The sequence below is a fragment of the Artibeus jamaicensis genome, unplaced genomic scaffold (genome assembly GCF_021234435.1).
Source record: "Artibeus jamaicensis isolate MK-2021 breed Jamaican fruit bat unplaced genomic scaffold, CSHL_Jam_final contig_723, whole genome shotgun sequence".
Lineage (NCBI taxonomy): Eukaryota > Metazoa > Chordata > Mammalia > Chiroptera > Phyllostomidae > Artibeus > Artibeus jamaicensis.
The window spans coordinates 762,271-787,950 of NW_026521938.1; the positions used below are offsets into that span (position 1 = coordinate 762,271).

The window sequence follows — 25,680 nt, forward strand, 5'->3', positions numbered from 1 at the left end:
CGGGTGGATGCTGTGAGTGACAATCCCTACTACAGCGGCAAGTGCAGGGAAACCTTCAGCAGGGATTTCTACCTCACGTGGTGCATAGCAGGGAATTGGGGGCTTTTAGAATCCACACCTGACTGGTAGGTCCTGAGCCCATGGGCCAGTGCTAGACTTGGTATTGGAGCCCACAGGTAGGAAACAAGAGAAGTCCTGATCAGACCTGTCTTAGAAATATTGGTATTGAAGATACACCAAGGCATTCTCACTATTTGCTTCCCCAGCATCTGCAGGGCCAGGTGCAAAAGCAAGCCTCATACAAGTCTAGTATCTGGGAATGAGGCCAGGTGTCCTGTGGCTCCAGATCCAGATCCAATAAACTTTTGTAAGAGCTTGGACAACACAGTGTCTCTGGTCACCATCTCCTGGATGGTAAAGTGGAGGATGGATAGGAGAAAGGAAGATGTGGAGGTGGGCTCCATGGGGACATTGTCGCTTTGTGACATATGCCTGGATCTTTTCTAGAGATCATGTTGTCACATCTGTGGGTGTCCTTGTTTGCCCCACTCCCAGCCCCCAGTTTTCCTGCAACAGTAGAAGGTACCAGGTATTTTGTGAAGGGAAGAAAAATATTTTTTCTGGTTGGATACCTGGTGCGGGTGGCACAGGAACTAACAATTACATCAGATGCCATAGTTTCTCATAGGGTTCTGTGAGGTTTTTAAAAATAAAGGGTTTTTTTAAAATAAAACTTTACCAGTGTCATTTTAAACAATCATCACGCAAAAGGTACACATACAAGTTGTTGGGTGCTGTCCTGCTTGGTTTCAGGGACTGTAGCCTTGTTAACAGACAAAAAGGTTCCATGGGTTGGGCTGAGTGAAAAGGACTTGGGGACATGAGCCAGTAAGGAGACAACATTTCCTGGCAAGAGCACAGCCCCTATCTCCCTCACTTTTCTCTGCTTGGCCTGGGTGGATAGCTAGTTAGCCCATGACCTCTAAGACCCCTCAAAATGGGAGGGGTAACCTAAGACAGGCACAGTGTGTGATGGGCCATCAGGGAAGGACTTAGCGATCTACAGAGAAGGTGCAGAAAGATCTTCACCCTTTGGCTTTGTCATAGCCTGAGTCTTCAGTCTTTGTGCTCTGGGCAATGGTGAGGATGCAAGAGTGGGGGCATTGCCTTAGGTATAGAGCCTCTGCCTGTTTTCACGTGGAGCATCCTATGTTGGAGGCAGATACCCTCCCCAGGCAACAGGGCTGCAAGACGAAGTATTGAACTGAACAGGCCCAAGTAGGTTCAGGTAGCAAGGTAAGTGATAGGGGAAAAGTCATTTTTTACTGATGGTTGGATACCTGGTGGGGATGGGACTAGAGCAAAATGGGCTGGAACATTGCAAAAGTTAGCATGGCCACAGGAAGAAGGTGGTAGAGGGAAGAAGCTATTGGTTGTGGGTATGCTGTACCCTCCCAACACGCAGGACGTTTAGGGACGTTAATTGGTCGTTCCTATACAGGCAAGGCAGGGTAAGAAGTTGCATTCCCTTGCATGCATACATATCTAAGAGCATCTGCATGCTTTTTAAAAATTATTTACTTTTAGAAATGGGAAGGGAAGAAGATAGGGAGAGAAACATAAACGTGTGGTTGCCTTTCCTGTGCCCAGGAACCTGCAACATAGGGATGTGCCCTCGCTGGGAACTGAACCAGTGACCCTTCAGGCCGCTGGCCAGCGGACTGTACACTGAGCCACACCAGCCAAGGCTACAAGGTTTCTGCAAATCAGTACGACTATCAGTACCCCTCGTTGGACGCTGGAGGTCAGTAGAGGGGCTAGAGCGTCTTTTACTGCCTCCGCCCACGCCTCTACATTCCTCAATTTTCCTCTCACCTCTCCACCAGGCTCCTTCCTGGAGCACCCTTCCTGCTCCACGTTTTCCTTCCGCTCCCCATCTACTGGGCTTTCTTCGCTCCTATGCCCCACAGCCCCACAGGAACCCCGCCTTCTTGCCCTTGTGCCGCAGGGGCTTCTGGGACAAGGAGCCTCTGGACTGCCCCACAGGCCCTGGTAGCTCCGCACTGCCACTCTTTCTGAGGGCAGCTAAGTGAGGACACGAAGTTGGAGCGCTGAGATCTGCGAAGAGTAGCAGGACTCCCCGCTCAGGCACAGTACTATCTGTGTTCTAGCTGGCTCTGGTCACTTACTAGCGGTAGCCCGGTGCTCTTTGTGGGGATCAGGACGAGGGGTAAGGACACTGGGTGCGGATCTGGGCGGGGTGGTGAGGTTGAAGGTGTGTCTGTGTCTGTGTGTCTGTCTTACGTGTTGGATTGAGACTCCCGAGCGGTCTCTTTGTTTCTCGTTGTGTAACACCGTCTGTGTCTGGCAGGTTACAGATTTTCTCCTTTGCTCGTGCGTGTGTCGGTTGCCTGTCTCGGCCTCTCCTGGGCCCTCAGTCACCACATCTGTATGCGTGTCAGCCTTTTCCATCTGCGGTGTCTCAGCGTGCGAGCGCCATCCAGTGTCCACCTGTGTCTGGTCGCTTCCTCTGAGCCTGCCAGTGTTTTTGGTGTGTCTGTGCATGTGGGGTTGCGCCTGTTCTGTCCGAGCCTTTCCCTGTCTGTGTGTACCTGGGACTCTGTCTCTGAGCGTGGCTGACGTGTGTGTGTGTGTGTGTGTGTGTGTGTGTGTGTGTGTGCGCGCGCGCACGGGGTGCCCTACCTAGAGCATGGAGAGGGCAGCCCTGCTAGACGGGCAGGGCCAGAGCCATTTCCTTCCTCGGAGCTTCCCCTGGCCCTGGGAGGGCAGGATGTGTGTGGTAGCTGGGTGTGAGGTCAAGAAAGAGGGTCGGAGACCCTACTCAATGCTGATGGGGGCGGATTTGTTCAGGGAGGGTGTGTCGGGTGCTTGGAGTATCATTCTGGGCATTACACAGGCCTCCCAGTGACCATTCTTCGGATGGGAACACTGAGGTTCAGAGTCTTTTAAGTGAATCACCCAACTCCACACCCAGGCGTCCAGGTACCAGAGCCATCTCCCTAAACACCCCACACTGGGGAATTCTCGTTTCCCCTTAGAAACAGTGGATGGCAGGAAATGTCAGAAAGCTAGGACAGAAGAGGAGGAGCAGGCGCAGCTGCCGCCCATGTGTCTGCAGCCACGTATCTGGGCCACTCTGGGTTCAGTGGTCACCAGCCCTGTGCACATGCTATTTCCAGGGCCACTGTGCCTTCATGGCCTCCTTTTAAATAAAGTAAACTTGGAGTAGTGATTGTATTGCCATAAGGACAAAAAATAGTCCAGGCTGCATTAGATTTGCATTTTCTCTTACATTATCAAAAGAAATGATATTTAAGAGCTCTTAGTGGTGTAAACTGCTGGGTAAGTCAGACCCAGGGTCAGGGGCTAGAGGGTAGAGGGTCCCTTTCCTCTCTACAGGCTATTGGATTGGGGGTGTGCACAGGTGTGTGCCTTGGGGGAATGTATGTGTGCGGGTATGACATGTGCACCAAGCACATGGACCCTGATGTACTCAGCCCAACCCCAATCCCACCCTTATCTTCTTGGGACCACAGCTTACTTTTTTGGGCCTCAGTTTCCTCATCTGTGAAATGGGTGAGTGAAAATAGGCCCAACCATGCAGGACGTCAGGAGGATTAAATCAGGAACGTTGGTTGAGGACATAGGATGCCATGGGCCCCCTGCACGCGTTCATTATGAATGTGTGTGGCTATCCTTGTCTGCCCATCTTGCAGTGGATGCATCTGTCATGTCTGCATTGTGGGTCACACCTGCACCTGATCCCTCACCATGCCTTTCTCTCTCCCTGCCCACAGCCTGCCATTCCCCTATCGCCATGGGCACTGGAAGGACAGTCACCCATCTGCCAACCAAGGAGACCCTGGTGAGTCATGTCACCCTCTGGCTCCTCCTTCTTGAGGGTTATGCTTCTGGGCAGGGATGAGCCTTGGTCCACAAAAACCATATCAGGTCCCAGGCCTCTCTTCCCATCTCCTGGGGTTTTGTCCACCCGGAGTTGAGAGAGTACTGTCCTCAGCTTGGCATTTTTCAACCGCAGGGGACAGGATGGCTCAGGAGTGAGTTGTCCTACCCTGAGGGATCTCAGGAGACACCTGTGGTCACTTGGGATGTGGCAGCTTCAACATATTCAGTGAAGTGTGACAGAGGCCTCTGGCAGGAAGTGCTGGATGAAGGACCTTGAGAAACAGGCGGGGGGGGGGGCACTAAATGCTCCCTGGGGACTGGAGGAGGTGGGGACGATGACCCCTGTGGTGTGGGAGTGGTTTGGGGGGCTTGGGGGATGCTCTACCCTCCCAACTTTGTCCCCCACCAGGCCTCCACTGATGAGAATAAGTCTACCAAGATATGATCTGTTGGGGAGGGAAGGTGGCGATCTCTCAAAAGAGAAGGGCCAGGAGCCTGTTCCTCAACAGGTTGTGACTGGGTTCAATTTGCAGGGGAATATAGGTAAAGCTCATCAGTCATTGTCAGGCAGTAAGGATTAAACAATAGGTAACATTCAAAGAAGTAGGAGGGCTTATTCTGAGTCAGGGTCAGTTAGCTAAAGAACCATAAAACTTTGGGAAAGAAACTCATTTCATGCTTGGACCCTTATCAGAAAACTGAAGGCATTCTCAGCAAAGAAGGTTACACAGGATTTCATGGTTCTTTCTTAGGCCTGATCTCCCAGGGAACTGCCTGTTCCTGCCCAGCATTGTGTGAGGCTTAAGTCAGGTGGGGCAAGTAAGGCAGCCAAGAGATTAGGATACTGGTTGCAGACAGAATCAGAACTCAAGCTATGTCAAAGCCTAGGGGTGAGGGTCCATCACCCCCTTTTTCTATAGCCCCCAAGTCCTTCCCTGAGGGCCCTTTCATGATCATGCCTATCATAGGTTGTCCCTCCATTGAAGAATTTTAACCATCATCGAAGAGCCAGTTATCTGCCCAGGGCCAATCAGGGTGAAGCAAACAGGGGCAGAGGCAGCGCCCCTACCAGGAAGATAAGCTTTGTCTCCTTAGTGGCTTGTGGCCTGAAGGTCTCTTACTTAGCCTTAGCCTGGGGGAGTCACAACTTCTAAAACCAGGCTGGGTGGGTCCCAACAAGCAGTGAATGTCAGAGACTGTCCTTGTGATGTTTTAGTGGGTGTCTATTTGTGGTATTTTTCTCTAAACTTCCTTCTATGGAAGAAAAACTTGACAATAAAAAATGTACAAATGTAGCCCTGGCTGAAGTAGCTCAGTGGATTAGGTGCAGACAACGACCAAAGGGGCACCAGTTCGATTCCCTGTCAGGGCGCATGCCTGGGTTGGGGGCCAAGTCTCCAGTAGGGTCAAGTGAGAGGCAACCACACATTGATGTTTTTCCCCCTGTCTTTCTCCCTCTCATCCTCTCTAAAAATAAATAAATAAAATCTTTTTTAAAAAACACAGAAAAAATGTACACATATGGCTCAGTTGGTTAGAGGGTCGTCTTGATAGGCCAAGGTTGTGGGTTTGATCCCTGGTTTGGCACTTTCTAGGAGCAACCAGTGAATTCATCAGTAAGTGGAACAACATCTCTTTCCTTCTCTCTGTCAAATCGGTGAATTTTTTTTGTTTCTAAAGATTTTATTTTTATTTCATTTTTAGAGAGGGGAAGGGTGGGAGAAAGAGAGGAGAGAAACATCAACCTGTGGTTGCCTCTTCCACGCTCCCTTCTGGACACCTGGCTTGCAACCCAGCACGTGCCCTAAACTGGGAAGAGAACCAGTGACCCTTTTGTTTGCAGTCCAGTGTTCAATGCACTGAGCCAACCAACCAGGCAAAATCAGTATATTTATATGTGTGTGTGTGTGCGTGTATGTATACACACATGTGGGGTAAATTTTTTTTTAATCAACAGAAGAATATTCATTTAGTTTTAGGGAGACCGGAAGAGAGGGTGTGGAGAGAGACACACAGATGTGAAAGAGAAATTTAAACCATTTGTTCCCCACATGCTCTCCAAGCTGGTATAGATCCCTCAACTATCTGGTGTCTAGTACAGAGTTCCAACCAACTGAGCCACATGGCCTGGGCTGGGCATCAATACTTGAATTTTGTATTTCATTTTTTCAGTTATGAAAGTAGAGCAAGTGTGCTAATGTTTTAATTATTTTTCAGAGAGAGGAGAAGGAAGGGGGAAATATAGGGACAGAAACATCAATTTGCAAGCTAAATATTCATGGGACTCTGCTAGCAGCAGCCCAGTTTGGTACCTGCCCACTGCCACTCATGTGCACTGAGTCGGAATAAACAGGTCACCTTTCAGTTTTAGGCTGGTTCTCATTCCACTGAGTGACACAGTCACGGCTTTTTTATGATTTTGGTGTTTTTTTTAAACATTCATTTATCTTATTTTTGGAGTAAGGGAGGCAGAGAAATATCAGTGTGTGCTTGTCTCTTGCACATCCCCAACTGGGCATCTGGCCCACAGCTCAGGCCTGTGCCCGGAGTAACAAATGAACTGGCAACCTTTTGATTTGCAAGCAGGTGCGCAATCCACTGAGCCACACCACTTGGGACTGTGAGACTTGATTTCTAGAAATGTTTTTCACAGTTCATGGTGGGCAAATTGTTTTTATTTTATCAAGATTTTGTTTCTTTTTAGAGAGAAGGGAATGGAGGGATACAGTAGGAAAGAAACATGGATCCGAGTAAATCACTGATCAGCTGCCTCCCACAGGCACCCCAACTAGGACCACACCCTTTCCTTTGGTTGTACACACGACTGCACCCAGCTGAGTTACCCGGTCAGGGCTGCACATTTATATAAGTGGAATCAGAACACGTGGTTTTTCGTATCGGGCTGCTTTCATTAGCACTGCGTATTTGATGTACTTCTGTGTTGTAGTAGGTGTGCTCTTCAATGGCTGCATACTCTGCCATTGTGCAGGTAGACCCTGTTGTATCCACTTATCAGGGGTAACATTTGGGTTGTTCCCACTTACTGGGTGTTATTTCTCATGCTTCTGTGAACATTCATGCACAGTTTTTATTTGGTCTCATTTCCTTTGAGTTCAGGAGAGGAAATAATGGGTCCTTTGATATCAGCATATTTAACCACTTAAGGAACAATCCTCCTGTTTTCCAGTGTGGCTGCACCATGATGTCTCCACTTTGACCTTCTCTGTAATCGTTGCCTTGGTTTCCTTTTACCAACTTTGTTTAGGATTTGTGGATACTTGTTATTTCTCTGTTGTTGGCTCTTGGGGATTCAATTTCTCTTCCTTTTTTTTTTTTTTAGATTTTATTTATTTTTTTTTAGAGACAGGGGAAGGGAGGGAGAGAAACGTCGATCTGTTGTTGCCTCTCTGACACCCCCATCGGGAATCTGGCTCACAACTTAGGCATTAGCCCGGACTGGGAATTGAACCAGCAACCCTTTGTTTTGCAGGCTTGCTGTCAATCCACTGAGCCACACCAGCCAGGGCTCACTTCCCACACTTTTGCTGTAGAGTATGGGCACCCAGATGCCCGGGACAGACTCAGGCTTTCAGTCTCTCCGGTCCTGGGCTCAGTGCCTGGAGCCTGCTCAGTAAAAAACTCATTGGGCGAATCCACTCAGGCAGGGAGACTTAAGGAAGACTTTCATCAGGAGTTGTATTTCAAAAATTAAAATGAAATAAGTGCAATAATAAAGAGGGACAGGAGGAAACTTTGTTGGTCGTCGATGAGTTTGTGACCTTGATGGTAATTTCAGTAGATTGTACTTACTGAGTTGGCCAAAAAGTCCGTTATGTTTTTTCTGTAAAATAAAAGACACCTTTTTCATTTTCACCAGTAACTTTGTAGCACTGGCCTCCTCACTGCTCTGCTGTGTTGTTTAAGCCTCTGGTCTTGACCCACCAGTTCCGCCCAGAATCTTCCTCCATGAACCTAACCTGAGATCCCCTCTTCTGATTTCTGAGACACCCTTGAGAGCTGCTGCTATTCAGGCCCCTGTTATGCTGGTGTTGACCAGTTGAGGTTCCATAGAGGGGGTTTCCTTCTCACCTGTGTGAGGTCATTGTCATTACGGTTTTAGTTTGCAGCTGTCTGATGATGAATAATGTTGAGCGTTTTTTCATAGATATATTGGCCATCTTTGTGTCCTATTTGGTGAAGTGTCTGTTCAGGTTTTTTGCCCAGTTTTGAACTGTGTTGTTTGCCTTCCTGTGAACAGCACCATAGTTTATTTGTCTGTCTGTGGACCACCCAGTGTACTTAGGCACGAGAGACACTGAGTCCTTAGGGCCTTCAGACCTCTGCACCTTCCTGACCCCACATCAGGTGCATCCTCTGTGCCTTCCTGATCCTCCCAGCCCACCTTGCCACGTCTCCTGAGTGTGATGAGTGGTGTGCGCTTCCTCTTACAGGGGTCGGTGACATTCAGGGATGTGATCGTGGACTTCACCCAGGAGGAGTGGCAGCAGCTGAAGCCTGCGCAGAAGGACCTGTACAGTGATGTGATGATGGAGATCTACCTGAACCTGGTCTCGCTGGGTAAGGGGGCAGCTTCACTGAGTTACTCACCATGTGCCTGTCACTTCAGGATGACAGAGAAATAGACAAGGTGGACAGATCCAACATGTAGGACATTCAGATTACTGGAACCTAAAAATAAAGTTGACAGATGATGAAGTGGAAAGAGTATTTAGCGCATATATAATGGCCAGAGTATTATAAGTATATAAAGAACTGCTATGCATAAACGAAAAAAAGCACCAAATGAATGATAGAGAGATAGACCCGGCTTATCAGCATTCAATTCTCAGATATACAAATGCATGGAGTTACACTTGACAAAGATTTTTGAACCGTACTATTCATCAAAGAAGTACCAATTGAGCTACAGAAATACAATTTTGACCTATGAGGTACACTGGTATGAAAAGAATAGTAACCCTGCCCAGGTATGGCTCGGTTGTTTGAAGCATTTCCCAACCCAGAAGGACACGGGTTTGATTCCGTGTCAGTATACATACCTGGGTTGTGAGTTCCTACATGGCACATACCCAGGAGGAAAACCAATCAACATTTCCTGCCCTAATGAATGTTTCCCTCTTTCTCTTTCACTCTTTCCCCTGTCCCTCCCCACCCCCTTCCTCATATGTAAGACTATCCTCAGCTGTGGTCCAAAAAAAAGTAGTAATATCTTCCTGTATTATGAGGGTGCAGAGAAAGGAACTAGTTAATTTAGATGCATGATGTTGGGAAAGCTCTTTGGGAAGACAGTTTGTTCTTAACCAAATTCAAATGATTCCATTTGTGGAATATATCCTTAAAGAATCTCCTGTAAATGTGCTGAGATTTTATAGGAAGAAAATTCCAGAGAAATGCCCTAGATGCCCACCTACAAGATTGTTGAACAAGCAAAGGTGTACAATAATGTTGGGAATCATACAGGTCTTCAAAAATGGGTACTCTTAGTACTCATGGACACACAGAGATGTCCCTAACACTATGGTTCAGTAAAAACACTAACTTTCACAATTAGTGTATAGTTCCATTTCTTTACCAGCTTTCCTGGTGGTTTACCTGACCTACAATTAACTGCATATAGTTAAAGTGAATGATTTGACCCATTTTGACATTTGGATCCACCCAAGAAATCATCATCACACTGTAGATACGTCCATTAGTCCATAAAGTATTTCTTTAATTTTGCCCACCCTCCAAAGTCCAGCAACCATTGGGTTTAGTTTGCTTTTTCTAGAAAAAATTTAAAATATTTTATTTATTATTCGAGAGGGGGACAGGAAGAGATAAACATGAATGTGTGCTTGCCTCTTGTGCACCCACTACTGGGGACCCAGCCCATAATCCAGGTATGATTGGGAATTGAATCAGTGACCCTTTGGTTTGCAAGCCCCTACTCAATCCACTGAACTACACTATTCAGGGCCTATTGTAAAATTTTATATGTAGAATTATATGGTACATAACGTTTATTTTTTTATCTTAATTTCTTACCCTTCTCATCATTTCTTTGAGGTTCACTCACACCTACCATATATTTGAATCGTTCCCTTCATTTTTTTTCTTGTTTCTTTTTTATTATTTTGAGAGAAAGATGAGAATGAGTTAGAAACATCAATCAGTTGCATCCCATACAAGCCCTGAACTTGGATCCAACTGGCAATCTTTGGTGCACTCAACAACGCTCTAACTGCTGAGCTAGGCATCCAGCGCAATAGCTGACTTTTTATTGCTGAGCAATATTCTACTTCCGGGATACATTACTTGATAATGAATATTAGGATTGGTCCATTCTTGACTCAAGGGATGAGTATCAATCTCTGCATTTATGTGTCCAGTGAGGTCTTTAATGGGGTAGGGAGACAGCTGCTTACCACTCCTGCTTTCTTTGTTACCTCCTAGGAAGGAGGGCTACATGTGGCAGGATCTTCTGTTTTTCAATGTGACTTTTTGTGTAAGATCTCATGGTTTTTAAGTGTTTGGATGAACTTTAAAGGGCGTATGCAGAGTCTGGACTCAGGGCAATCCCCTAGCTTTACACAGAAATAGAGGATCCCATGGGACAAGGCACAACATGCTTGAAGCACTTGTGGTGACCGGGGAGGAATTAGTGTGCTAAGGGGAGGTGTGGGCAGTGTAGGAATTTGGGAGCTTCAGGGGCATGAGGGGAGGCAGAGGACAACCAGTACAGGCGTAGGGAATCAGTTCGTACTTTATCTTTAGTAATAACCGGCAATATTTTGAGAAGCACAGGTCTCTGTGGACATGCAGGACGAGGCCTGCAAGAAAGGAGCCAGGTGCAGTGAACCCTCCCTGGGGGTGTGGGATCCTTCAATCCACTCCTCCAAGCCTGTTTTCTTCCTCTGTGTCTTCAGGGTTTGCTCCCAGCACTGAGCTCTGCTGGCTGCCTTTGCATCCTCTCCCAATCAGGCCTTTCTTGCTGTGTACTCACCGCCCTATAACTCACTGTCTCAGGTCACATCTTCTCTTCTCCTTCTGTGCCCATAACAGGCTGCCCCCTACTCTCAGGCTGTGGGTTGTGGTATCTTGCGAACATCGTACCTCCCAGTGTGGTTAACTGCATGTGTGTCATCATCTTTTCCCCCCCCTCCCCTCAGACTTGGAGACTGAAGGGGACATGAATGAACTGGACCCAGAGAAGGACTCTTGGGAAGAAAGAACATCCATTGCGGTGGTGGAAGGACTTACGAGGAATGGAGCCCAGGGTCATGCCTGTGAAAAAGGAGGGATACAGGGGGACAGGGCGGGGCAGCTACACAGGAGCACGGGGACCTGTCTGGAGCTTTTGGATGTGTCCCAAGTGTTAGCCCCTGAATGCTGTAAATTCAATGCATTCATCCACCAGAGCCCCATGCTGGCCCCACCAAGAGAAGTGGGGATGCTCTGTTTCACCATGTGTGGGAAGAACTCTGGTACTTCCAGCCTCGGTCCTCCCTCCCAACTTTGTACAGAGAACACATGCAAGTGTGGACGCTGTGGCAAGATTCTGAGCTATAGTTCATCACTGGGGAAAAACCAACGAATCCACTCCAGGGAGAAGCCATGCATGTGTGAGGAGTGCAGCACGTCCTGCAGCCAGGAGGATAACCTCATCCTACACCAGAGGACGCACACCAGGGAGAGGCCATATGTGTGCAGGGAGTGCGGGAAGGCGTTCAGATGGAATAGTCACTTCATCAAGCATCTGAGGACGCACTCCGGGGAGATGCAGTACACATGCGGGGTTTGCGGCAAGGCCTTCAGGAAGAGAAAATACCTCATCCAGCATGAGAGGACACACACTGGGGAGAAGCCATATGTGTGCGGGGACTGTGGGAAGGCATTCAGTAAGAAATCGAGTCTCAATTTGCATCAGCGGATGCACACTGGGGAGAAGCCGTACTCGTGTGGGGACTGTGGTAAGGCCTTCACACAGAAATCGATCTTATGTGTGCATCAAAGGACACACACTGGGGAGAAGCCTTATGCATGCAGCATCTGTGGTAAAGCCTTCAAAGAGAATAGGCACCTCATCGAGCACCAGAGGTTGCACACTGGAGAGAAGCCATACGTGTGCGGGGACTGCGGCAAAGTCTTCAGCAGGAAATCGACTCATTATGCCCATCAAAGGACACACACCAAAGAGAAGCCATATGTGTGTGGAGATTGTGGCAAGGCCTTCAGGAAAAAAAAGTACCTCGTCCTACATGAAGGGACGCACACTGGGAAGAAGCCATATGTGTGCGGGGACTGTGGCAAGGCCTTCACTGCGAATGGCAGCCTCATGGTGCATCAGAGGACACACACCGGGGAGAAGCCTTATACGTGCGGTGACTGCGGCAAGGCCTTCAGCCGGAAAAGGTACCTCATCCTGCATGAGATGACGCACACTGGGGAGAAGCCGTACCCTTGTGGAGACTGCAGCAAAGCCTTCAGCCAGAAATGGAGCCTTTATGTGCATCAGAGAACACACAGTGGAGAGAAGCCGTATACGTGCAGTGTCTGCAGCAAGGCCTTCAGCCAAAAATCGAACCTCGTTGTGCATCAAAGGACGCATAGCAAGGAGAAGACAGGCACGTGAGGGGAGTGCGACAAGGCATTTAGCAAGAACTCCTTTCAGGCAGCAAAGGCACCAGACCCCGGGAAGTAGCGCTGCCAGCGCTCCATCTGAAAGGACTCCATGACACCCTCATCCCTACAGAATATCCTCACCAGACCCCTGTGGAGAAGCTTTATCAGTGCAGCCAGTGTGGAAAAGCCTTCATGAGGAACCTTTGCTCCCTGTCCAATGGAGGATTGTTTGGGAGACAAGCCCTACCACAGTGGCAAGTACAGGAAAACCTTCAGCAGGAAAATCTACCTCACATGACACATAGCAGGGAACTGGGGGATCTCAGCATCCAAACCCGACTGGTAGGTCCTGTGCCCGTGGGCCAGTGTCAGGCTTGATATTGGAGCCTACGGGTGGGATGCAAGAGAAGTCCTGATCAGACTTGTCCTAGGAATATGGGTGGTGAGAACAGGCCATGGAATTATCAACATTTGCTTCCCCAGCATTCGCCAGGCCAGGTGCAAAGCAAGCCCCCTAAAGGTACAGTACCTGAGAGGCTGCCAATGGCACTGTGTCTCTGGTCTTCATCTCCTATAGAGTAAAATGGAGGAGAGGAAGGAGAAAGGGAGATGTCGAGGTGGGCTCCATGGGGGCATTGTCACGTTGTGACACATGCCTCAATCTTGTATTTAGGTCAGGTTGTCTCATCTGTGGGTGTCCTTATTTACCCCACACCCAGCCCCCAGTTTCCCTGCAACAGGAGAAGGTGCCAAGTATTATATGAGAAGAAGAAAAATTTGTTTTGGCATGGGAACTAACAATAACGGCCTCAGAAGCCATAGTTTCTCATAAGGGTCTATTGATTTTTTTTAAAAAAACAGGTTTACATTAAGGGAGACCAGTGTCATTTTAAACAATCATAAGGTGCAATAGGTACATGTACAAGTTATCCTGCCAAAATGAGTGTGAACACTTTAGGGGAAGGGGATCCAAATACCCCACAGGACCCCCAGGAACCCAGCAAGCCTGCTCAAGGTATGAGGCCACCTGCCCCTCCCAGCCTGGCATTCCTGGCTTGGGAATGGTCAGACCAGGTGGCAGGGCAGACCTTCAGCAGCTGAGGTGGAGAAAGTGCCTGTTCTGCTGAAACACACCCTTTTGGTCCCTTCCCTGCAGGGCCATTTGTTACAGGAGAAAAATCCTCTCTCACATGACAGAGCGTCCTGACCCACCCCTTGCAACTAGAATTCCTGTGAAAATAAAGTGCCTTTCAGTCAGGCAGGGGCATTACCTAATCTATGCCTCACCCACAGGCTAGGTCATGTTTTACTTAATATCTCATTATTGATGTTGATTGCGACCTATTACCTATAATAAATAGCAAACTGTAAGAATGGTACTTTTAACAGAAAATACTTAAAGCATTTATTAATAAATGGTAAACTATTAACTATTTTGTACAGGTTGTTATTTGAGATGATTCTGTGAATGTGAGCAAATGGCTGCTGACTGGGCCCTGTGCCCTAGCGCCCTCCTGCTCATCACCAAAAGGGTACGACCTGGTGGTGATCAGTACTTAGACTGGCTCCCACTTCTGTGTGGTTGCTAGTTAAACAAGAGCATAAGATAGGGAGGACAATATGAACAGTGGAAAGCTTACATTTTTCGCATTTTGCCTTTAAAATGTCATTTCTTGTGGACAAAACCTCATGAGATCTACCACCTTTTCTTTTTATTCTCACTGGAGGGTATGTTCATTAATTTTATGGGAATAGAGAGAGAGATTTGAGAAACATTTATCCTTTGCCTTCCATACGCGCCTCGATGTGGGATCCAGTCTGCAACCAAGGTATTTATCTTGACCAGAAATTGAACCTGAAAGCTTTTGTATAGGAAAGTGCTCCAACCAACTGAGCCACCCTATCAGGGCATGAGAAGTACCCTCTTAACCCAGTTTTATTTGTACAAGATGGTGCCATTAGTTAGAGGACTATTTTGTACCGCAGTAGATCTCTAGGACCTTTTCTCCTGCATAATTTAGACTTTATGCCCATTTACGGTTAAACGAAGTTAAATCTTTTCATGTTGATGTTGTGGGGGTTTTTTTCCTGTATGACACATTTGCTCTTCAGCCTACAAGGTGCAAGTTGGCCACAGTTTTTTTGAAGTCTACGTTTTTTGGCCTCTGGTTCTTTGGTGTCCAAATAGAAGGAACCAAGCAATGAATGCATAAAAAGTAGAAATACAAATTGATTTCTCTCTCTCTCACTAAAATTGGGAAAAAAATTCAACCAATGAATGCATTAAGTAACTGGAAAAACATATCTTTCTCACTCTGTCTCAAATAATTAAAAAATTTAAAAAATGAAGTAGATTCTTCTCCTTGTGGGGTGATCCTTACTTACAAAAGTCTTTTCTTGGTGCCACACAGCCCTGCTTTTTAGGCCCCCGCTGATGGGTGGTCCAGAGGAGGGAACAACAGATCCCCTGCCTGTGGCTCGGTCTCCTGGCAGGGTCTCACCCAACAGGGTTTCCATGATTGTGGGTCACTCAGCTGCACAGACCATGGGCTGCACCCAGACAACTGATGTACTTTACTCAGCTCACTCATTTTTATTCTTAAATTAATGAGTTGCCCACATGGAGACACTGGAAAGTTTTACATTCATAAGCATCACCTTTTACTCATTTAACCCTTCAGAAAAAAAGTCATGGAATAGCTTGCATGTGCCAAAAATAGTCCTAACAGCTGGAGACTCAGCAGTGTATTAGAAACATACAGTACCCACTGTCACGGAGATGTAATTATAGAAAGCAAGGCAGGTGCCAATAAAGAAAAAGCATTTTTAATATAAAGAAATTTAGTTCATAGCATTTGAAATCAAAAGCCACCGGGCCAACAACTCCACGAAAAGTCTGAAAAGTAGAGAAGAGCTAGAGTTGTGTAGGTCTGTCTGATCAAAAGTTCAAGCCAGGGCCTGGCTGGTGTGGTTCAGTGGACTGATTGCCCACCTACGAACTGAAAGTTCAATTCTCAGTCAGGGCACATGCCTACATTGAGGTCCCAGGTCCCCATTTGGGGGCGTGTGAGAGGCAACCAATTGATGTATCTCTAGCATGTCAGTGTTTGATCTTTTTCCTTTTCTTCTCTCTATTAAATAAATAAATACATAACTAGCTAAAATCAGACCCTGAAAGCTTCCTGCTCCTTAAATAGTTGTAGAAACCACCCTCTTAGGGGAAGAGTGTCTCTTGCACTAATTAGCACAGCGTGGGTGTTTTCTGAATGTCTGTGTCTTGAGCGGTGTGAGCAGCTGTGCTTTCCCTGGTGCCCAGATCTTTGGGAAGAACAAACATCCATCCATTCATTCACCATGTCCAGAGTTGCTGGATTTTTATGCCAGGGGGTCATTCTTGAAGACGTTGCACCATCCAAACCTGCATAATACAAGGCCAACCCTAACTAGAGGTGATTGGCATGTCTCCTCACCAGCTAAAGTGACCCTAAAGTAAGAAACACTACTTCCAATTTACACAAGTGATCATATTAGACAGTAAGGAACTTTAGGACATTTTAAATTGCAAGAGTTCTCATCATTCAAAAAATGCCACTCAACTAAGATTTGAAGTGTTTATAATTCAAAGTATCATAAAATATAGTCATGCTGTATCCTGACACACGATGATATCTTTGACCCCGCCTCGCACCATAAAAACTAGAACCTTGCAATTAACTCACATATTCTGACAGCCTTCCTGCAATTTTCCACAATCCAAGTAACCATCATCATGAATCATTGCACATTTGTGCTTTGTTTTTAATTTTGGGGGGTACATTTTTTCCCACAGAATTGTTTTTGAAACTCCATGTTAATAATTTCAGTCAGGTGGTAGACATGCCCTGCCATTCCAAAGGACAAAGATGCCTCTTAAAAATGTGCAGTTTTTGCCCTCATTCCCCAAGACCTAAGAGAGTTTTGTTTACTGGCAATAGCAGGGCTCTTTTCCAGGTGGCTCTGTTCTTTGAAGTAGTAAGAGGTACAGAGCTCCTTGCATTCTGCTTAGAGAATCAATCAGGGACAGCTCCGCCCAGTCTGACCAAGACACCTCTGACACAGGTCCGGGGAGGGCATTCACACAATAAGGTGGTCTATGGGAGAAGAGGTCGGTACCATGGACAGCTCACATAGCCTAGCTCAACAGCTTGAATGAGTCTGTCTCAAAGGGGATACAGCCCGGGCCCAGTGGCTCACTTAAATGGAACATCACATGGTGAACCAAAATGTTACAGGTCACAATAGAGTGATGTTTCTCTCACATGGATTATTTTTCTCTCTATCCCTTCGTCTCTCTCTAAAATCAATACATATATCCCTCGGTGAGGATTAAAATAGAAAAAGAAGTCACTAATCACCACCTAAGGCAGCTGTAGTTTGCAATTTTGTGGTCATTGAGACTTTCAGCAAATGCTTTTTTAAAAAAGACTTTATTTATTTTTAGAGAGGGTAAGGGAGGGAGAAAGAGAGGGAGAGAAACATCAACACATTGTTGCCTTTCATGCAGCCCCCCACTGGGGACCCAGCCTGCAACCCAGCCATGTGCCCTGACTGGGAATCAACCGGTGACCCTTTGGTTCGCAGGCAGGCAGTCAGTCTGCTGTGCCACACCAGCTGGGGCAGCAACTGCTTTTGCACTTGGCTTTGTGGTTCATGGTATAAGAGTTCCCAGTCTGGAGACCTCTTTCCCACCCCAACTCCCTGTGTGAACTCCCTTGTCTGTACCAGTATCCTCATCTGGAAAGTAGCCTGGTTGCCAGGAATAAGTGGTTTTCTACATCTTAATGATACAGATATATCGCCAGGCAGGACGGGTGAGGGGAGGCAAGGACAGGAAGAGAAGGAGCCTCCTGGGGAGACATCTATCTCCCTGGGCAAAGGTGAGGCGGTGGGTGGGGTCCTGTTGCCTTGGAAACCAAGCTCCTGCTTTTCCCTTGGAGCACCCTATCCTGGAGGCAGATATCCGGCTCCAAGCAAGAGGGCAGCAGGAGTAAGTATTGCACTGAATAGGTGAAATGCTAGCAAGGTGATTAGCGGAGGGGACAGCCCTCCTACCCCGTAGTGATAACTGATTGGGGGTGAGGCCAGGGAAGACAGGCAGGTGCACCACGGAGGTCAGACTGGCCACAGCGGGGGAAGTGCAGGACCTAAGGCTAGCCTGTCAGTCTAGCTTGGGGAGAACAAGCGATTGGTCATGCTAGACCACCCCTGTCCCCAGCACACGGAAATATGTAAAGTTCATTGAGCATTCAGGCCATCCCACCCCTAAAACTAATATAAACCCAAGGTAAGCAAGGTCCTTTCTTTTGCCCACCTGGCGCACTTAGAGAGCGGTGAGTTAGAGCGACCATGTGGCCCTGGAAGCGGCCTGCCTGACCGGTTCCTGCAGTTTCCAAGAGGGAGGTTGAAACAGGACAGTGGCCGGGAGCGAGCTGAGCTGCCTGGGTGACTGCTCCTGAGCACCTGCGGTTCCTAAAAGACAGTACTTTAAATGGGAGCAGGAACGTGACACGGTCTTCTGTTTGGGTCTGGCAGAGGGCGGCTGTGTTTTTTCCTGAGGTTTTCCGGAGGGGATGGGTTTTGAGACAAAAAAATCTGCCGTTCTCTGTGACCCTGCAGCAACTGACTTAAAACGGTTTTCCTTTCTCACCAGCCTGTACCTCTAGAACTGGCCTATTTGGGGGAGGGCGGCACGGGCAGCAGAACCCCCACTTTGGTTCTGTAACAATAACATGACCAGAGCAGGAGCTGTACAACGACCGGAAGGGCTCATACGTCTCTGATCACTCTCACTTGCTTTCTTGCGTCTGTGCATGCTTTACAAATTTTCTGCAAGTCAGCATGACTATCAGGACCCTTGGCAGGATGCTGGAGGTCTGCAGAGGGTCTGACGCGTCTTTTCCGGCCTCCACCCACAAGTTGCGCCTTTTCTGCAACTTCCCTCCTCCCCATCTCCCAGCTCTCCTCCGACCCCTGTCCCTTTTCTCCTCCGCCTTGGCCCCCACTTCGTCCTCCCACCCCACACCTGCCTGGCCCGAGCCCCACTCTCTCGTCTTCCTGCCGCTTCCGGCACAACCGTAAGTCTCAGTCGTGGACTCCGCCCCCTTGACGCTAGTGCCGCGCGCGGTGGCTTCTGGGACGTGGAGCCGCAGGATCGCCTCTCCGGCTCGCAAGTGGTCAGCAGCACCAGCTGGTTCCCAGAGGGGGTTCTGGGAAGCGTGGTCTGGCCCGAGCAGGCGCATTGCGATCGGAGGTCCAGGCGGACGCCGGTCACTTTCCTGAGGTAGCCGTGTGGTGGCTCCGGCTGCGGAAGGGGCCAGGGAGGAAGTAGAGAGCTTGTGGTGTGAGGGAAGGGGCCTGAGGGTTCGGGAGGGGGTACGGATGGGTTGGGGATGTGCGGGTGAACGTGGTGCTTGTAGCTGTGTGTGTGTGTTACCCTGAGACACCCCCCCCCCCAGGCGGTCTCTGTGATTGTGTCTCCATGTCTGTCACCACGTGTGGCCTCCTGGGACTCCCCTTTGCTCGTGTGTGTGTGTGTGTGTGTGTGTGGACTGCCTGTCTTGGTCTCTCCTAGGTCCTTCTGTGTCCACATCTGTGTGCGTGTCTGCCTTTGTTTCCTCCCGTAGTGTCTCCATCCAGGGGTCCGCCCGTGTCTGGTCTTTTCCTCTGCACTTGTGTTTCTGGTGTGAGTGTGTCTGTGTGTAGGGGGTTGCGTTCCTCCTGTCCAAGCCTTCCTCTGTCGGGGTTGTTTCGGTGTTAGGGTGACTTCTGGGCCCTGGTGCAGCACTCAGAACCAGGGCTGGGGCAGAGGGGCCTGTTCTCTCTCCAGGCTGTGGCACTGGCTGTGTGCGCATGTGAGTGTTGGGCGCATGTCTTTGTGGATGTGACGTATGCACCAAGCACATGGACCCTGCATACTAGGCCAAATCATAATCCTAGCCTTATCTTCTTGGGTGCATGTCTTCTATTTTGGGGCTTCAGTTTCCTTGTCTGTGAAATGGGGTGAATGGAAATAGCTTCCAAACTGTACGGTGTCAGGAGGATTAAATCAGCAATGTTTGTGGGTCGCCTTAAATGCCATTGGCCTCTAGCATGCTTTCACTATTAAGAAGTATGTCCGTCCCTGTCTGCTGTCGTCTGCGGGGGGGGGTGTCTGTCTGCCGTTCTGCATTGTAGATTGGGCCTCTACCTGCTCTCTCATTTTGCCTTTCTCCTTCTACAGCCTGTCTGTGCCCCAGTCACCATGGGCACTGGAAGGATGGCCACCCAGCAGCTGACCACAAAGGTCCTGGTGAGTCATGTCCCCCTCTCACACCTCCTTCCTTAGGGTTAGGCTTCTGGGCAGGGATGACCCTCTCTTTGCCCCACAAACTCCCTCAGGGCCCCAGGGCTCCCTTCTGGCCTGTGATTCTCCTGAGACTGTGTCCACCCTGAGTTGGAAGAGTACTGTCCTGACACTGGCGTTTTTCTACCACAGGGGACAGGATAGCTCAGGAGTGAGCTGTCCTGCCCTGGGGTCTCTCAGGAGACACCAGTGGGCACCTGGGAAGTGGTGGCTTAAACATATTCAGTGAAATGTGACAGAGGCCCTGGGCAGTACCTGCTGGGCAAGGGGCCTTCAGAAGTGGGCAGGTGGCACTGAATGCCCAGGGGACTGGAGGGGGACTAGAGGAGGACTCCTGTGGTGAGGACCTGAGAGTTTGTGGCTGTGGCCATCATGTTTTGTGATGTTTTAGTGGGTGGCTATTTCTGGTATTTTTCTCTAAATTTCCTTCATTGGAAGAAATACTTTACAATAAAAACATACAGATGTAGCGCATTTGGTTAGAGGATTATCTTGATATGCCAAGGTTGTGGGTTTGATCCCTGGTCAGGCATGTACAGGAAGCAGTGAAGTGAACAATAAGTGGAACAACATCTTTTTCTCTTGCGCCTTCTCTCAAATCAATTGTGTGTGTATGTATGTTTCCTTGTTTGTTTAATTTTTAAAAGATTTTATTTATTTACTTCTAGAGAGAGGGGAAGGGAGGGAGAAAGAGAGGGAAACACCATTGTATGGTTGCTTTTCATGTAGCCCCCAGTGGGGACCTGGCCCACAGGCCAGGCATGTGCCCTGACTGGAAATCAAACCAGCAACTCTTTGGTTTGCAGGCCTACACTCAATCCACTGAGCCACACCAGCCAGAGCTCTTTCCTTGTTTTTATCATTACCAGAGGATGTTTACTGAGTTGCAGGGAGAGAAAAAGAGAGAGAGAAACTCAGATGTGAGAAAGAAACATCCATTGGTTAGTCCCCATACACACCCCAACTCTGGATCAGATGAACAATGTTTTGGTATACGGGATCACTCCAATCATCTGAGCCACCGGCCAAGACTAGGCATATATATTTAGCCTACACTTTGTATGATTTTTAAAATATTTTTTTAAATTATGGAAGGTGGAGCAATCGTGTAAATATTTAAGTTTTTTTTTCTTTTTAGAGAGAGTGGAACAGAAGAAGAAGGGGGAGAAACATCCTTGTGGGAGACAAACATCAATGAGTTGCCTCTTGCACGACCCCATCTGGGGACCTGGTCCGCAGGCCAGGCATGTGGCCTGCCACACCAGTCAGGTCTTTATGATTTCTCCAGGGGCGATTCTTTGTAGAGGAAGGTGATGGTGGGTGTTTTTAAGGCCTTTCAGAGGTTTTCATAGTTAGGAGTTGGGGACAGTTTATTCCCCTAGTACCGCGCAGCAAGAGCTGCCACTGTTTCACATTGTTGGTTGTTGGTGCTTGTTCTGCTCATTGAATACAAATACCAAGTGGTATAAACTATCAGTGTGGTAGGTGGCAACTGATCTCTTTCTGAGTAGCATCATTTGTGGTATTAGTGAGCTTCGATTTTTAGGAAATGTTTTTTTGCCATTTGTGCAGGAAAGGAAACTATTTTTATCCTGTTTTCCTGATCCTCAGGAAATATTGTTTTCTTGAAAGGTTTAATTTTTTTAATAGTACTTATTTTTTAAAGAGGGGGATAGAGGAAGAGAAAAGAAACATCGATATGTGAGAGAAACATAAATTGGTTGCCTCTGATATGTGCCCCCAATCACCGACTGCACCCTCAACCTTTGATTATACAGACAACTCTCCAAGCATCTGAGTCACCCGGCCAGGGCTTCACATTTCTTATCAATGGAATCACGCAGCATGTGGTTTTTTTAACTCTCTTTGCTTTCACCTAGCCTCATGTTTTTGGTGTTCATCTCTGTTGTAGCAGGTGTTATTTTTTGTGGCTGTATACTCTTTCTATTTTCTAGGTAGACCCTGTGTTTGTGCATTTACTTTGAACTATACATTTGGGTTGTTTCCACCTCTCGATTTTTATTAGTAATGCTACCATGAACATTCATAAACAGTTTTTTGTTTGAACTCCTCATTTCTCTCGAGTGTAGGAGAGGAAATTGTGGGTCCTTTCATAACTGTACATTTAATCATTTAAGGAACAATCTGACTTTTCCAATGTGGCTGCACCATGATGTCTCCACTACTACCTTCTCCGTGACCATTGCTTTGGTTTCTTCCTTTAAAAACATTGTAGAGGGTTCCCGACAGTTGTCATTTCCACATGGTTGGGATTTGGAGGTTTAATTTTTTAAATCTGTTTTAGTGTAATTACATTCTCATTTTTCTAAAACTAGAGCCTGCCATGGCTGGGTTGCTCATTTGGTTATACCATCATCCTGCACACCAATATCTTGAAGGACTAGATCCCCAGTCGGGCTTGTGCATGAGGCCAACAAATCAATGTCTGTCTGTCTGTATGTATGTCTGTCTCTCTCTCTGACACTACCTTCCTCTTGCTCTAAAATCAACAAAGATATGCTCTGGTGAGAAATTAAAAAAAATATTGAGCCTGATTTCAGCTCTTTGGAACTGTGGCGAAGAGGTTTGTGCCATTACACAAAAATCCAAAACAGAGGGAGCCCTGGGTTAGTGGCCTCAATCATGAGCTCACGGTGCACTCTGAGGGCTTTGGCGCACTTGGAGGGAAGCCCCATTTCCAGGAGAATCTCGTGACCCTTTTGAGAAGGGGTCCTGTGTCTCACTCACCACACCGTGGCTGTTCCATGTGGACCCCCCGACGCCCAGGACCTTCTCCGGTTTCAGCCTCTTCCATCCTGGGCTCGGTGCATGGAGCCTGCTTGGTAAAAATTTCATTAAGTGAGTTTATTCAGGTGGGAATACTGTGAACACGAGTTATATTTTAAAAATTTAAGTGAAATAAGTACAATAATAAAGGGGGATAGGTGTTGGATGAGTTTGTGGCCTCAATGGTTATTTCAAAAGTATGTACTTACTGGATTGACCAAAAAGTTTGTAACATTTTTTTCCATAAAGTAAAAGACATTTATCATTTCACCAGTCACTTTGTTTATTTGGATATTTTAGCATCAGCATCCTCAATGTTTTCCATCTGGCATTTAAGCCTCAGGTCTTGCTGCACATGCCCCACCTGGAATCTGCCATTGAGGACCAAACCACATGCTGTTCTGACCTGTCACCAGGGTATTGCCAGTAATGGGGCCCTTACGGGTATTTTTGTTTCACAGTGTGAAATGATATATCGTTGACGTTTTAATATGCAGCTCTCTAATGATGTGTCGTGTTGAGTACTTTTTTTCATATGTTTTTGGCCATCTGTGTGTTCTCTTTGGAGAACTATCTACTTAGGTTTTTTGCCCATTTTTGGATTGTGTTGTTTGCCCTCCTGTGAACAGCCCATAGTTTGTCCATCTGAGGACCAACCATCCAGTGTACTCAGGCACCGAGGACACGGAGTGGTCAGCCCCTTCAGAGCTCTGCACCATGTTAATGCTACGTCAGGCACATACTGTGTCTCTTCCCTGATCCTCTCGGCCCTTCTGGCCATGGCTCTTGACCTCTGTGAAGAGGGCCCTGTGGTGAGTGGTGTGCGCTTCCTCTTACAGGGGGCGGTGGCGTTCAGGGATGTGATCGTGGACTTCACCCAGGAGGAGTGGCAGCAGCTGCAGCCTGCGCAGAAGGACCTGTACAGGGACGTGATGATGGAGACCTACTGGAACCTGGTGTCACTGGGTAAGGGTACTGCATTAGTCACCATCTGCCCATCACTTCAGGATGTCACAGAAATAGAAAAGATATACAGGTCTGACATGCAGGACATTAAAAATTACTTGACAATGAGAATAAACTTAATAGGTGATTAAGTGAGGAAGATTATTTAACGGTTGGAAGATCATAACTATATCAATAGATCCTTGGAGTAAACAAGAAAAAGACCAAATGAATGATAGAGAGATGGACCTGAAATTTACAGATGTGGAAATGCATGGAATTATACTTTACAAAAGATTTTTAAACCTTACTAATAGTCGAAGTACCAGTTGAGTCACAAAAATACAATTCTTGCCCATGAGCTACACAGAGAAGAAAAAGAATAACAGCCCTGGTCAGATGTAGCTTAGCAGGTTGCAGCTTCGTTCTGTACACTGAAAGGTTGTCAGTGGATTTCCTTTCGGGATACATACCTAGGTTGTGAATTTGCTCTCTGGGTGGTCACATATGGGAGGCAACCAAAGGGCGTTTCTCTCTCTCTCTCTCTCTCCCTTTCCCCACTCTTCCTGCCCCTTCCCTTTCTCCCTCTCTAAGCATATCCTCAAGTGAGGCATAAAGAAAAGAACAGCAATAGCATCCTGTATTATGAAGGTACAGGGAAAGGGACTCTTCATTTTAGGAGCATGAAGTTGGAACAACTCATTTGGAAGACAGTTTGGTATTATCAACTAAATCTCAAAAGATGAAGGCAATGTGTGTGGTCCCCACGGTACTGGGAAGATGTTGGAGGGTTTGGTCTGACTCCTGAGCTCCTCTTCCCACGGAGTGGACAGTGGGTTGTAGAGAGTGAGGGAGGCTGCTGCATTGCGGCCGTGGTGGTGGTGCATCGGTCTGGCCTAGTTCAAGGTGTTCTTTTGTGTGGTGGCATTTGTTAATAGTCTGGGTAGTGGAAGGAAAAGGGTGAGTCAAGGATTGCTAGTCAGTTTTTTTTTTTTACTGATTAAAATATTTCCTTAATGGTTGAAAACATATATAACATAAAATTGGCTATTTAACTATTTTGTTTTTGACCGTTTAACTATTTGACGTGTACAGTTCCACGCGTGAGTTCCTTCACACTGTTGTTGAACCATCACCACCATCTACCTCCACTTCATCATCCCAAGCTCACAATCTGTCCCTTTAAAAAACAGCTTGCTGTCCCCCTCCCTGAGCCCCAGTACTTATGTCCTACTTTCTGTCTCTATCAAATGCCTCATACGAGTGGAATCATACAGTATCAGTCATTGTATGCCTGACTTATTTTGCTAAATCTCTTTGATGGGCCTTTCTTTCTTTTTATTATTTGAGATTGGAGGATCTGAAATCACAAGTCTCTCATCCAGTGCGTTAGGTATGCAATACCCGAGGGGGTGCCATGTAGGCCTCGGATTATTCCTCAGCAGAGCTCAGAGGGGGGCTGTGTATGGGGGCATCCACTTAGGAGGTGTCAGCATGGAGAAGAGAGACAAATCCAGCCTCCCATTACTCAGGGGATGGGTCTCAAACTTACGGACTGTGGGGCTATTCGGGAGCTTAACTGGGGGAAGGGAAAGAGCTGCTTATCACTCCCACTTTGTTACCTGGTAGGAAGGAAGGCGCCGTGTTGCGGGATCTTCACTTTTTTTAAAAAGATTTTATTCATTTTTAGAGAGAGAGGAAGGGAAAGAGAAAGAGAGGGAGGGACACACGGATGTGTGACACATACACTGATTAGTTGCCCTCATAGCACTCCAAATGGGGACCTGGCGGGCAACCCAGGCCTGTGCCCTGAGTGGGAATCAAACCGTGACCTTTCAGTTCGCAGGCCAGCACTCAATCCGCTGAGCCACACCAGCCAGGGCTAGATCTTCACTTTCTTAATGAGATTTTTGTGTAAGATCTCACAGTTTGTAGAATTTGGGAGGAACCCTGATGTCCATGGTCAGAGCCTGGAACTCAGGACAGCCCCCTGGATTGGAAACGGAGATTGAGGA

The 25,680-nt window shown here is 47.5% G+C and overlaps 1 protein-coding gene across 1 annotated transcript in view; it reads left to right on the top strand.

Annotated features, from left to right (window-relative positions):
- Positions 1–1,859: 1,859 nt before the first annotated feature.
- LOC119053135 (zinc finger protein 585A-like) overlaps positions 1,860–25,680 on the top strand; it is a 29,087-nt gene continuing 5,266 nt past the window's right edge. Inside the window, exons 1-8 of the mRNA XM_053672061.1 lie at positions 1,860–2,230; positions 3,819–3,886; positions 8,379–8,505; positions 11,100–12,558; positions 14,060–14,084; positions 18,704–18,871; positions 19,811–19,879; positions 23,560–23,686. Of these exons, the coding sequence (XP_053528036.1) occupies positions 3,839–3,886; positions 8,379–8,505; positions 11,100–12,558; positions 14,060–14,084; positions 18,704–18,871; positions 19,811–19,879; positions 23,560–23,686 (2,023 nt within the window). The 5' untranslated portion in view covers positions 1,860–2,230; positions 3,819–3,838. The remainder of the gene's footprint in view (positions 2,231–3,818; positions 3,887–8,378; positions 8,506–11,099; positions 12,559–14,059; positions 14,085–18,703; positions 18,872–19,810; positions 19,880–23,559; positions 23,687–25,680) is intronic.